The 13,742-nt window shown below is 42.7% G+C and overlaps 1 protein-coding gene across 2 annotated transcripts in view; it reads left to right on the forward strand.

Annotated features, from left to right (window-relative positions):
• The window catches only part of prkacaa (protein kinase, cAMP-dependent, catalytic, alpha, genome duplicate a), a 68,271-nt gene that overhangs the window by 33,687 nt on the left and 20,842 nt on the right, over positions 1-13,742 (forward strand). Inside the window, exons 1-7 of one of the 2 annotated variants that reach the window (XM_061982106.2) lie at positions 74-511; positions 6,647-6,708; positions 6,879-7,007; positions 7,087-7,185; positions 7,254-7,336; positions 7,408-7,534; positions 13,611-13,706. In XM_061982106.2, coding sequence (XP_061838090.1) covers positions 409-511; positions 6,647-6,708; positions 6,879-7,007; positions 7,087-7,185; positions 7,254-7,336; positions 7,408-7,534; positions 13,611-13,706 — 699 coding nt within the window. In that variant the 5' untranslated portion in view covers positions 74-408. Of the gene's footprint in view, positions 1-73; positions 512-6,646; positions 6,709-6,878; positions 7,008-7,086; positions 7,186-7,253; positions 7,337-7,407; positions 7,535-13,610; positions 13,707-13,742 lie in introns of those variants that run through there. The other variant, XM_061982107.2, reaches the window with a different exon arrangement.

Raw genomic sequence — 13,742 nt, forward strand, 5'->3', positions numbered from 1 at the left:
TGGACTGTTTTCAGGTGCAGGAATAGTGAGGACTGGACTGATTTCAGGTGCGGGAATAGTGAGGACTGGTCTGTTTTCAGGTGCGGGAATAGTGAGGACTGGACTGTTTTCAGGTGCATGAATAGTGAGGACTGGACTGATTTCAGGTGCAGGAATAGTGAGGACTGGACTGATTTCAGGTGCATGAATAGTGAGGACTGGACTGATTTCAGGTGCATGAATAGTGAAACTGGTCTGTTTTCAGGTGCAGGAATAGTGAGGACTGGACTGTTTTCAGGTGCAGGAATAGTGAGGACTGGACTGTTTTCAGGTGCATGAATGCGACTGGTCCGAGAGTAGAAGGCCCTGAGTCAGTGGCTGTGAGGAAGAGTCCAAGGAAGGCAAAGCGAGGTAGACTCTTTCGGGCTAATGTGTGACAGGAAGAGTTCCAGGAGGCACAAGAGGGAGTCATCCTCGCGCTCCACCGATTCTTTGGCAGAGACAGCCGAGACACCCGTAGTCATCCCGGATGGTAAGGCGATTGGATGTCAGCTCGGTAGTCGTAGCGAAAAGTAGGCGGAATAAATGTTGCATGGGGGCAAAACCCAGGATTTCAAATGTTTTATCTATGCAGTTCAAGTTTTGAACACTGTGCCCTCCATGTTGATGCTATGTTCGTTGCAGGTGAAGTGAATTAGGTCTTGAAATATGTTTGTGTGTCTTTCACATTACAAATTACAGTCCAGATGGCTGCTATTTGTTGCCTTGCATTCGGTGTTTGGAGGTCAAAAGGCAAAAAGTGTTGATGCATGTTGGAAATCTTGCAGCTGACTGGCTGTGTGTACACTCCGCTGCAGGCTGTTGTTTCACATCGATTATTCCGACATGCCACATGATCCTGAAAAGCTCAATGTGCTTTATTTTTCCACTGTTAGAACAGTAGTCAAGAGGTAGTGCAACACCATAATGGTTATACGGGAAAAACCAAACCAATGTAAGTAGGAGTTAAGGCCGAATGGAGAAGTTATCTCCATGTTCCCACAGAGCAATGTGATTTAACCCCATAAAGATAAGGACAGGAGGGAAAAAAAGAACTCTTGTAAATGACATGACAGTGTATGTCCACAGTGTGCGTTTGTATGCACTATTATTATTGTACGGATGGTGTTTCCCATGCATTTCTTGCTGCTACCAATACAATTGGACCGCCACTACGCCATAAATGGTTGCCTCTAATATGCACCCGCTCTGCCAGATAATAAAAATACATAGCAGAATGGAGCAGTGTTGCAAAGTTTGCAACTTTGTCGCTACGTTTAGCAAGTGTTCAGAGTCAGACCCCTCTATATATACGACGGGTGTAATGGTAAATGTATTTTAGTTCATATTTTTTGGTTCGGTACAAAAGTGTCCTGAATTCCCACACGGTACACATTGTTAGTGCAAGACAGGAAGTGTTTTTTGGGTAATGCATGTAGTTGCTAATTAAATACAAAGTGCCACAAAAGGCGATGTATTGGCAGTAGGGCTGCAGCTAACGATTATTTTTCTATCGATTAATCTATAGATTATTTTTTCGATTAATCGGTTAATCTATAGATTATTTTTTTCGATTAATCTATAGATTATTTTTCCTTTTACCGATTTTTTTATTTTTATTTAAAATGAAGAGGAAAAAATAAATGTAGGCCAGTTTTTTCAAAAGGCATAGCTTTTATTTACAAAAAAAAAAAGTATGGCCACTAGTCAGTCAACATTGACAACAACATGACAAAATATTCTGTAACAATGTAAACATTTAAAACTTTTAACATTTAACAAAATTAAAAGTAGCTTATTTGCTTTTTAATGTGCAAATATAAAAGTAAACATCCAGTGCAAATCTTAATATTCTGGAATAGTATAAGCATTTCAAAAGTAAAAGTATTGCTTATTTTGCTTTAAAATGTGCAAAAATAAAGATAAACATCCAATACAAAAAAGTGCAAAACGGAAATAATCTGTAAAAAGTGTAAACATTTCAACAAAAGTAAAAGTATTGCTTATTTGCTAAAATGTGCAAAAATAAATCTAAACATCCAATACAAAAAAGTGTACAGTGTAAACATTTCAACAAAAGTAAAAGTATTGCTTATTTTGCTTAATAACACAACAATGATAGTATGATTAAAGTGAAAGTTAATTGTTGGTTTGTACATAGTATATGTAACTGTTAATGTTGTAAAAGGTATTTGCACAACTAATTAACGTTAGCGTTTGTGACACGTCTTGTGCCGTGGGGTTCTTTCAGGACCGACAGACTGAACGCCAGACGGCTTTGCCAGGTTTACAATCTTTTAATTTTACACAAAGTCTTTTCTCTTCCAACTGCGCGGATCGCGCACCTGGGCACGATTGCGGCGTCGCTCCCGGCGCGCCCCGCCTCGCCGCTGGCTGGCCGCCGCCGCCTCTCCACAGCGTTAAAGAGGAGCGCGTCTTTGTAAACACTGAACAGGCACGCCAAACGCGCCTCTCAGAGCGAAACGGTGCTTTAGTTTATGAATTTACAACGCAGATACAAATGACACATTCATGTTTTTGTGTAATAATGACAACGTATACGCACGCGGACGATTGACTTGTTGATGGTGATGGCAAGAACGCTGTCGGGGGTTTTCTTTTCAAATGTTCGTTCATAGCCGTTGTGCTGCTATGATAGGCCATTTCCGCTCGACACAGTGTGCATACAATTGAAATACTCCCACACTTTTGACGACTTTTGGCGTGCTTTTTTCCCCTCGCTCGCATCGTCTGCTTTGCGCTCCGCCATGACAGTAGTGTGACGTAAATATGCGACGCGCCGACGCACAAAAACGGCGTCGACATATTTACGTAACCGATGACGTTGACGCGTCGTTTCAGCCTTAGTTGCTACATTTAGCAAGTGTTCAGAGTCAGACCCCTCTATATACGACGGGTGTAATGGTAAATGTATTTTAGTTCATATTTTTTGGTTCGGTACAAAAGTGTCCTGAATTCCCACACGGTACACATTGTTAGTGCAAGACAGGAAGTGTTTCTTGGGTAATGCATGTAGTTGCTAATTAAATACAAAGTGAACACAAAAGGCGATGTATTGGCAGTGTGAGCAGAGATCCAGACATGTCGAAAAGCGTGTATGTGGACAAAGACAGGAGTGTTGAATCATTCACGTGCGTTCTTAAAACATTATTTTTTGCTTGTTTTCCGCTCATTTGTGAACTATTTATTTTGCAATTGTCTATTTTGGTGAATAATTATGACGCTATTTGCTTTTTGATGACGTATTGGTTGGATGAATGTGACCTTGAATTGATTAACGTGGACCCCGACTTAAACCCCGGGGCTCTCCTATTTCTGGGGCTGAGGTTGCCGAGGTAGTTAAAAAGCTCCTCGGTGGCAAGGCCCCGGGGGTGGATGAGATCCGCCCGGAGTTCCTTAAGGCTCTGGATGTTGTGGGGCTGTCTTGGTTGACAAGACTCTGCAACATCGCGTGGACATCGGGGGCGGTACCTCTGGATTGGCAGACCGAGGTGGTGGTTCCTCTCTTTAAGAAGGGGAACCGGAGGGTGTGTTCCAACTATCGCGGGATCACACTCCTCAGCCTTCCCGGTAAGGTCTATTCAGGTGTACTGGAGAGGAGGCTACGCCGGATAGTCGAACCTCGGATTCAGGAGGAACAGTGTGGTTTTCGTCCTGGTCGTGGAACTGTGGACCAGCTCTATACTCTCGGCAGGGTCCTTGAGGGTGCATGGGAGTTTGCCCAACCAGTCTACATGTGCTTTGTGGACTTGGAGAAGGCATTCGACCGTGTACCCCGGGAAGTCCTGTGGGGAGTGCTCAGAGAGTATGGGGTAACGGACTGTCTTATTGTGGCAGTTCGCTCCCTGTATGATCAGTGTCAGAGCTTGGTCCGCATTGCCGGCAGTAAGTCGGACACGTTTCCAGTGAGGGTTGGACTCCGCCAAGGCTGCCTTTTGTCACCCATTCTGTTCATACATACTCACTACTCAGTGGCCTAGTGGTTAGAGTGTCCGTCCTGAGATCGGTAGGTTGGGAGTTCAAATCCCGGCCGAGTCATACCAAAGACTATAAAAATGGGACCCATTACCTCCCTGCTTGGCACTCAGCATCAAGGGTTGGAATTGGGGGTTAAATCACCAAAATGATTCCCGGGCGCAGCCACTGCTCCCCTCACCTCCCAGGGGGTGATCAAGGGTGATGGGTCAAATGCAGAGAATAATTTCGCCACACCTAGTGTGTGTGTGACAATCATTGGTACTTTAACTTTAACCTTTATGGACAGAATTTCTAGGCGCAGTCAAGGCGTTGAGGGTATCTGGTTTGGTGGCTGCAGGATTAGGTCTCTGCTATTTGCAGATGATGTGGTCCTGATGGCTTCCTCCGGCCAAGATCTTCAGCTCTCACTGGATCGGTTCGCAGCCGAGTGTGAAGCGACTGGGATGAGAATCAGCACCTCCAAGTCCGAGTCCATAGTTCTCTCCCGGAAAAGGGTGGAGTGCAATCTCCGGGTTGGGGAGGAGATCTTGCCCCAAGTGGAGGAGTTCAAGTACCTCGGAGTCTTGTTCACGAGTGGGGGAAGAGTGGATCGTGAGATCGACAGGCGGATCGGTGCGGCGTCTTCAGTAATGCGGACGCTGTATCGATCCGTTGTGGTGAAGAAGGAGCTGAGCCGGAAGGCAAAGCTCTCGATTTACCGGTCGATCTACGTTCCCATCCTCACCTATGGTCATGAGCTTTGGGTCATGACCGAAAGGACAAGATCACGGGTACAAGCGGCCGAAATGAGTTTCCTCCGCCGAGTGGCGGGGCTCTCCCTTAGAGATAGGGTTAGAAGCTCTGCCATCCGGGGGGAGCTCAAAGTAAAGCCGCTGCTCCTCCACATCGAGAGGAGCCAGATGAGGTGGTTCGGGCATCTGGTCAGGATGCCACCCGAACGCCTCCCTAGGAAGGTGTTTCGGGCACGTCCGACCGGTAGGAGGCCACGGGGAAGACTATCTCTCCCGGCTGGCCTGGGAACGCCTCGGGATCCCCCGGGAGGAGCTGGACGAAGTGGCTGGGGAGAGGGAAGTCTGGGCTTCCCTGCTTAGGCTGCTGCCCCCGCGACCCGACCTCGGATAAGCGGAAGAAGATGGATGGACAAAAGGCGATGTATTGGCAGTGTGAGCAGAGATCCAGACATGTCGAAAAGCGTGTATGTGGACAAAGACAGGAGTGTTGAATCATTCACGTGCGTTCTTAAAACATTATTTTTTGCTTGTTTTCTGCTCATTTGTGAACTATTTATTTTGCAATTGTCTATTTTGGTGAATAATTATGACGCTATTTGCTTTTTGATGACGTATTGGTTGGATGAATGTGACCTTGAATTGATTAACGTGGACCCCGACTTAAACATGTTGAAAAACTTATTGGGGTGTTACCATTTAGTGGTCGATTGTACGGAATATGTACTGTACTGTGCAATCTACTAATAAAAGTCTCAAGCAAAAACCTAAGCCTTCCTACTGCAGTGGCATTGTATACATATAAGATTCATATCCACATACAAAAGAGGCCTGGGTAGGAATTGAGAAATTAGAACTGCACTGTTCATATTGACATGAAAAAATATGATACAGGTCCATACTTGCCAACCTTGAGACCTCCGATTTCGGGGGGTGGGGGGCGTGGTCGGGGGTGGGGCGGGGGGCGTGGTTAAGATATATATATATATATATATATATATATATAAGAAATACTTGACTTTCAGTGAATTCTAGCTATATATATATTTTTTTTTATTACATATATATATATATATATATATATATATATATATATATATATATATATATATATAAATATATATGTATAAATAAATACAATAAATACTTGAATTTCAGTGTTCATTTATTTACACATATACACACACATAACACTCATCTACTCATTGTTGAGTTAAGGGTTGAATTGTCCATTCTTGTTCTATTCTCTGTCACTATTTCAGAACACACACATTATACAAATATACATTATAAAATGAATAAGAAAACGGGAGCTCTAATTTGAGAGTCTGAATTAGGATCAGAAGTTCCTATATAAACATTGCGCACTCGCGTCGCCTTTTTGTATTGATTACTACAGCTGTGCACTGGATTCATTCACAAATACAAACTACAACTCACAAACACTTTAGAGTTTGGCTCCACCATCAGAATGTGTACTTAAACTTATAAAGATCACATGGATATTATTCAGTGAGTTGATTCACCAAAACTAACCTGTTATACAGGAGGAAAAAGCACACAGGACGTTTCAATTGTTCACAGACTGGTCGCGCTCATCAGAATGACAAGACACTTCCGTCTGCAGGTGATAGCATTCAATTGGGAAGAAACGCCCTACTGCCCCCTATTGACCAATGTGAATACTGATAAATGTGTAATGACAGCTCCAAAAACGAATTCAAACCACAAAATAAACTAAATAAATCAACACAAAAATGTGACACATTATGGGTGGGTCACATATGCATGTACAGTAGATGGCAGTATTGTCCTGTTTAAAAGTGTTGGAAAGTATGACATGGGGTCCAATGCTCTGTTGCATCTTTTGAAATAGTCTCTATCTGCTCTTTGTTCCACAGTGAAGGAGTTTCTTGCCAAAGCCAAAGAAGATTTCCTAAAGAAATGGGAGAATCCAGCACAGGTAACACTCATGTATATTCCCTGTGTTAGCGGGAAGATGCACTATAAATATGGACAGCAGACTCTGTGGAAATAGTCCCACCCATGAACTGCTCTGTTAATGTGAGAGGCAGGGCGCCCTCTGCTGGCCTGACACGCACCATGCAAATATATGTTCTCCATTCCACACAGCAAACTGCAGCTTTGGACCACTTTGAGCGTCTAAAGACTTTAGGCACTGGTTCCTTTGGCAGAGTCATGCTGGTTAAGCACAAAGAGTCGGGCCTGCACTTTGCAATGAAAATACTCGACAAACAAAAGGTAAGCTGCTTCGGTCCGCAGCACATTTCCGTGTTCAATTTGGTGTTGAGTCGGCGTCCGTCCTCTCCTCCCCCTCCAGGTGGTGAAGCTGAAGCAGATCGAGCACACACTAAACGAGAAACGCATCCTGCAGGCAGTTACCTTTCCTTTCCTTGTGCGACTGGAGCATTCTTTTAAGGTATGCAGTGTTTCTTCACAGCCCGCTCATCTCTACATTGAAATTAGAGTTTGCCCGTCTCCTTTCAGGACAACAGTAATTTATATATGATAATGGAGTACGTCCCAGGAGGCGAAATGTTTTCACACTTGAGGAGAATCGGTAGATTCAGGTATATTGTTTTCTTCTTCTTCTTTTGCCCCAAATACTTGGAGAAATATTGCTAAGGATGTTTTCTTGCAGTGAACCACACGCCCGCTTCTACGCAGCACAGATTGTACTGACCTTTGAGTACCTTCACTCGCTGGACCTCATCTACAGAGACCTGAAGCCAGAGAACCTGCTCATCGACCAGCAGGGTTACATCCAGGCAAGGCTCACTTCTTTGACATTCTTTTTTTTCCTAGCTAAAAAAAAAAAAGTGTGATGTTCTGAGGTCTGCGCCCTCTCTTGCAGGTTACAGTATAAATAAATATTTATGAAGTAATTAATTATCTTTGTTGTTAGTAAGCACACGCCTAAAATAACTTAAGCTGCATTTAGAAGTCAATGGAAATATGAGAGCCATTAAATGTGTACGCTCAATTATCCGATTAGTTGACTAATCATTAAGATAATCGTTGATTAATCGACTATTAAAATAATGGTTAGTTGCAGCCCTAGTGTTCAATAGCTTATACATTACTGTAGGGGTGTAACGGTACACAAAAATTTCGGTTCGGTACGTACCTCGGTTTAGAGGTCACAGTTCGGTTCATTTTCGGTACAGTAAGAAAACAACAAAATATACATTTTTGGGTTATTTATTTACCAAATTTGCAAAATCTTCCACCAAAAATATTTTTCTTAGTGTAATATTTGATGGGAACCTTGGATAGGTCAATAATTCATAATAACATTGATTTTGATTCAATATTATGTTTTGAGCAATGACAGTTTGAAAGAAAAAAAAACCAGCTTTGTTTTATTAGTCATCATTGCAACTTTTTCTAAATTACATTTCACCTTTAAGCTTTTTTTATTTCACTTTTGTTATGTTTTTGTTTATTTGAATAGTATTTTTAGAATGTGCCGTGGGCCTTTAAAACATTAGCTGTGGGCCGCAAATGGCCTCCGGGGCACACTTTTGACACCCCTGCTATGGATAATAAAAAATTAAATGTGATAAATCTATGGGGGGCGGTACCTCTGGATTGGCAGACCGGGGTGGTGGTTCCTCTCTTTAAGAAGGGGAACCGGAGGGTGTGTTCTAACTATCGTGGGATCACACTCCTCAGCCTTCCCGGTAAGGTCTATTCAGGTGTACTGGAGAGGAGGCTACGCCGGATAGTCGAACCTCGGATTCAGGAGGAACAGTGTGGTTTTCGTCCTGGTCGTGGAACTGTGGACCAGCTCTATACTCTCGGCAGGGTCCTTGAGGGTGCATGGGAGTTTGCCCAACCAGTCTACATGTGTTTTGTGGACTTGGAGAAGGCATTCGACCGTGTCCCTTGGGAGGTCCTGTGGGGAGTGCTCAGGGAGTATGGGGTATCGGACTGTCTGATTGTGGCAGTTCGCTCCCTGTATGATCAGTGTCAGAGCTTGGTCCGCATTGCCGGCAGTAAGTCAGACACGTTTCCAGTGAGGGTTGGACTCCGCCAAGGCTGCCCTTTGTCACCCATTCTGTTCATAACTTTTATGGACAGAATTTCTAGGCGCAGTCAAGGCGTTGAGGGGATCTGGTTTGGTGGCTGCAGGATTAGGTCTCTGCTTTTTGCAGATGATTTGGTCCTGATGGCTTCATCTGGCCAGGATCTTCAGCTCTCGCTGGATCGGTTCGCAGCAGAGTGTGAAGCGACTGGGATGGGAATCAGCACCTCCAAGTCTGAGTCCATGGTTCTCGCCCGGAAAAGGGTGGAGTGCCATCTCCGGGTTGGGGAGGAGATCTTGCCCCAAGTGGAGGAGTTCAAGTACCTCGGAGTCTTGTTCACGAGTGAGGGAAGAGTGGATCGTGAGATCGACAGGCGGATCGGTGCGGCGTCTTCAGTAATGCGGACGCTGTATCGATCCGTTGTGGTGAAGAAGGAGCTGAGCCGGAAGGCAAAGCTCTCAATTTACCGGTCGATCTACGTTCCCATCCTCACCTATGGTCATGAGCTTTGGGTTATGACCGAAAGGACAAGATCACGGGTACAAGCGGCCGAAATGAGTTTCCTCCGCCGGGTGGCGGGGCTCTCCCTTAGAGATAGGGTGAGAAGCTCTGTCATCCGGGGGGAGCTCAAAGTAAAGCCGCTGCTCCTCCACATGGAGAGGAGCCAGATGAGGTGGTTCGGGCATCTGGTCAGGATGCCACCCAAGCGCCTCCCTAGGGAGGTGTTTAGGGCACGTCCGACCGGTAGGAGGCCGCGGGGAAGACCCAGGACACGTTGGGAAGACTATGTCTCCTGGCTGGCCTGGGAACGCCTCGGGGTCCCACGGGAAGAGCTGGACGAAGTGGCTGGGGAGAGGGAAGTCTGGGCTTCCCTGCTTAGGCTGCTGCCCCCGCGACCCGACCTCGGATAAGCGGAAGAAGATGGATGGATGGATGGAAATCTATGGATAAAAAGCAGAGCCTGGCGACGCATGCGCGTTTATCATAACTCTCTCTCTCTCTCTCTCTCTCTGCCCCTCCCTCACCAATGCTGCTGCGCTCACAATTTGTTTTGTTTTCAACCCTTTCTTAACCCTGAACGTACATTGAAAATACACGCAACCCTAACTCAAAATGCCGGACATTTGAGGCATTTAAGAAACCCCGCCCTGACAGCTCCGCAAAAGAGGACATGTCCGGTGAAAAGAGGACGTATGGTCAGTCTATCTTAGCCCGTTAGCTGCTAGCATGCCGTGTGTTGTGCCTCGGTGTGCATTGTTTACACAACGTGCGTTACGCTACTTAATATGTTCGTGTGGAAACTCGTTCGGTACACCTCTGAACCGAACCGAAACCCCTGTACCGAAGTGGTTCAATACAAATACACGTACCGTTACACCCCTATATTACTGCCATCTTGTCTCTCAAAAGTGAAACTTACTTCAAATGGACTGAATTCCTTGGACCACCTCATCCTACCTGGCTGCCACACACCTTCTCCACTCATAAATAAGTTGGAAATTGCATTACTGTATTTATTGGCAGGCTTAAATAAGTCCAAAAACATCGCCCAGCCCAAATTTTTACACCATTTCTATGCAGGAAATGCCTTCCAAAGCAACTTTAAAAATGGTATAATCTCTTCAACTGAACCCTCAAAAGGGGCCCCGTAACCTCCAGCCGATATTTTTAAATTCCTTTGTGGGGCGGTATAGCTCGGTTGGTAGAGCGGCCGTGCCAGAAACTTGAGGGTTCCAGGTTCGATCCCCGCTTCCGCCATCCTAGTCACTGCCGTTGTGTCCTTGGGCAAGACACTTTACTCACCTGCTCCCAGTGTCACCCACACTGCTTTAAATGGAACTTAGATATTGGGTTTCACTATGTAAAGCGCTTTGAGTCACTAGAGAAAAAGCGCTATATAAAATGTAATTCACTTCACTGCACTTTTTTTTTTTTTTTTTTACCTCGCTGGGATCAACGCAAACCGCAGAGAGTTTATACTTTATTGTTATTAATGCACACATGCTAAAAGTGCAATTTCAATATTGATGAAAGGGATGTAACGATTATTGTTATAATAATGATAAACAGCAATATAATTCCCGACAGTTAGTATTACCATTAAACATTTTCCCTATTGGAAAATTATGCTTATAATCTCGCTTTGAAATACTCCTGGTGATACTGCAAATTTTATGTACAAGCAGCTAGCGCTCTAATCGATAGCTACCTTAAATGCCAAAATGAATACAACCCAGATTAACGCATACTTGCCAACACTCCCGAATTTTCCGGGAGACTCCCGAAATTCAGCGCCTCTCCCGAAAACCTCCCGGGACAAATATTCTCCCGAAAATCTCCCGATTTTCAGCCGGAGCTGGAGGCCACGTCCCCTCCAGCTCCAATGCGGACCTGAGTGAGGACAGCCTTTTTTCATGACGGGAGGACAACAGGGTGACAAGAACTAAATCATCCAGACTAGAGATAAATTGTATTATTATGTTTATCTTACCTAAAAATAAATATATTTATTAATTAAAAAAATAAATAAATAAATACATTTTTACTATATTTTGCTAAAAACATCAAAATTAATTGTATTTTTCTTTGTATTTTTTCCTGACTCCTTATTACATCCAGCCATATAATTATATATTAAAATAAACATATTTGAAATAATTGATTTTAAATTATCATAATAATTACTTTATAATGACCGTATTTAATTATTAAAATAATTGCTTGTTTATCAACAACTTTAGCATTTTATTCATTACATTTTGAAACTCTCAGAAGCCAAATTATGTTATATTCCTTAAGATTTATTTATGCAAGTTTGAAGTATCAATTATCTAAACACAGTTTTGTTTGCATAATTTCAGGATGTAGATGTGTATATATATACATATATATATATATATATATATATATATATATATATATATATATATATATATATATATATATATATATATATATATATATATATATATATATATATGTCTTAATAAGGTTATCCAAAAAATAGTGCTCGATACCGTAGTAGAGCGCAATATATGTATGTGTGGGGAAAAAAATCACAAGACTACTTCATCTCTACAGGCCTGTTTCATGAGGGGTTCCCTCAATCATCAGGAGATTTTTTTTTTTTTTTTTTTCCCCTCAATCTCCTGATGATTGAGGGAACCCCTTATGAAACAGGCCTGTAGAGATGAAGTAGTCTTGTGATTTTTTTTCCCCCACACATACATATATATATATATATATATATATGTATGTATGAAATACTTGACTTGGTGAATTCTAGCTGTCAATATACTCCTCCCCTCTTAACCGCGGCCCCAACCACGCCCTGCCCCACCCCCGACCACGCCCCCACCCCCCACCTCCCGAAATCGGAGGTCTCAAGGTTGGCAAGTATGGATTAACGTATTACAAACAATTCCTGTTTTGCCTTCAATATATATCAATATCAATTCAATATCAACCACTCTAAAACCTTTACAAATGTAAAACATGAGAAGAGAAACATTTAAAAAACTTAATACCCTATTTTTCGGAGTATAAGTCGCTCCGGAGTATAAGTCGCAAGGGTCGAAAAATGCATAATAAAGAAGGAAAAAAACATATATAAGTCGCACTGGAGTATAAGTCGCATTTTTGGGGGAAATGTATTTGATAAAAGCCAACAGCAAGAATAGACATTTGAAAGGCAATTTAAAATAAATAAAGAATAGTGAACAACAGGCTGAATAAGTGTACGTTATATGAGGCATAAATAACCAACTGGTATGTTAACGTAACATATTATGGTAAGAGTCATTCAAATAACTATAACATATAGAACATGCTATACGTTTACCAAACAATCTGTCACTCCTAATCGCTAAATCCCATGAAATCTTATACGTCTAGTCCAGGGTACGGCAACCCAAAATGTTGAAAGAGCCATATTGGACCAAAAATACAAAAACACATCTGTCTGGAGCCGCAAAAAATTAAAAGCCATATTACATACAGATAGTGTGTCATGAGATATAAATTGAATTAAGATGACTTAAAGGAAACTAAATGAGCTCAAATATAGCTACAAATAAGGCATAATGATGCAATATGTACATATAGCTAGCCTAAATAGCATGTTAGCATCGATTAGCTCGCAGTCATGCAGTGACCAAATATGTCTGATTAGCACTCCACACAAGTCAATAACATCAACAAAACTCACCTTTGTGGATTCATGCACAACGTTAAAAGCTTGGTGGACAAAATGAGACAGAAAAAGAAGTGGCATAAAACACGTCCTAGAAAGTCGGAGAAAGTTATACATGTAAACAAACTATGGTGAGTTCAAGGACCGCCAAAATTAGTAGGACAAAACGGCGCTCGCCAAATACTCGAATCAGTGAAGCATGTTTAATATAAACAGTGTGCTTTATAACAATTAGGGAGGTTTGTGTCATGTTTGTCCTCCTACAGAAACCGTATTAAAACAAAAAATATATATTTTTCCCCTCATCTTTTTCCATTTTTCATACATTTTTGAAAAAGCTCCAGAGAGCCACTAGGGCGGCGCTAAAGAGCCGCATGCGGCTCTAGAGCCGCGGGTTGCCGACCCCTGGTCTAGTCTCTTACGTGAATGAGCTAAATAATAATATTTGATATTTTACGGTAATGTGTTAATCATTTCACACATAAGTCACTCCTGAGTACCGGTATAAGTCGCACCCCCCGGCCATACTATGAAAAAAACTGCGACTTATAGTCCGAAAAATACGGTAATTTATTGTTTCTTCTGACGAGGAAAGTATATATATATATATTGTGTGTGTTGCAGGTTACAGATTTTGGCTTTGCGAAAAGAGTGAAAGGTCGAACCTGGACGCTTTGCGGAACTCCAGAGTACCTGGCACCCGAGATCATCTTAAGTAAAGTGAGTTTTCTGTTTTGCAGTGCGACAACTCCGTAA

Source organism: Nerophis lumbriciformis, linkage group LG24 (assembly GCF_033978685.3).
Source record: "Nerophis lumbriciformis linkage group LG24, RoL_Nlum_v2.1, whole genome shotgun sequence".
In the NCBI taxonomy this organism is placed as follows: domain Eukaryota; kingdom Metazoa; phylum Chordata; class Actinopteri; order Syngnathiformes; family Syngnathidae; genus Nerophis; species Nerophis lumbriciformis.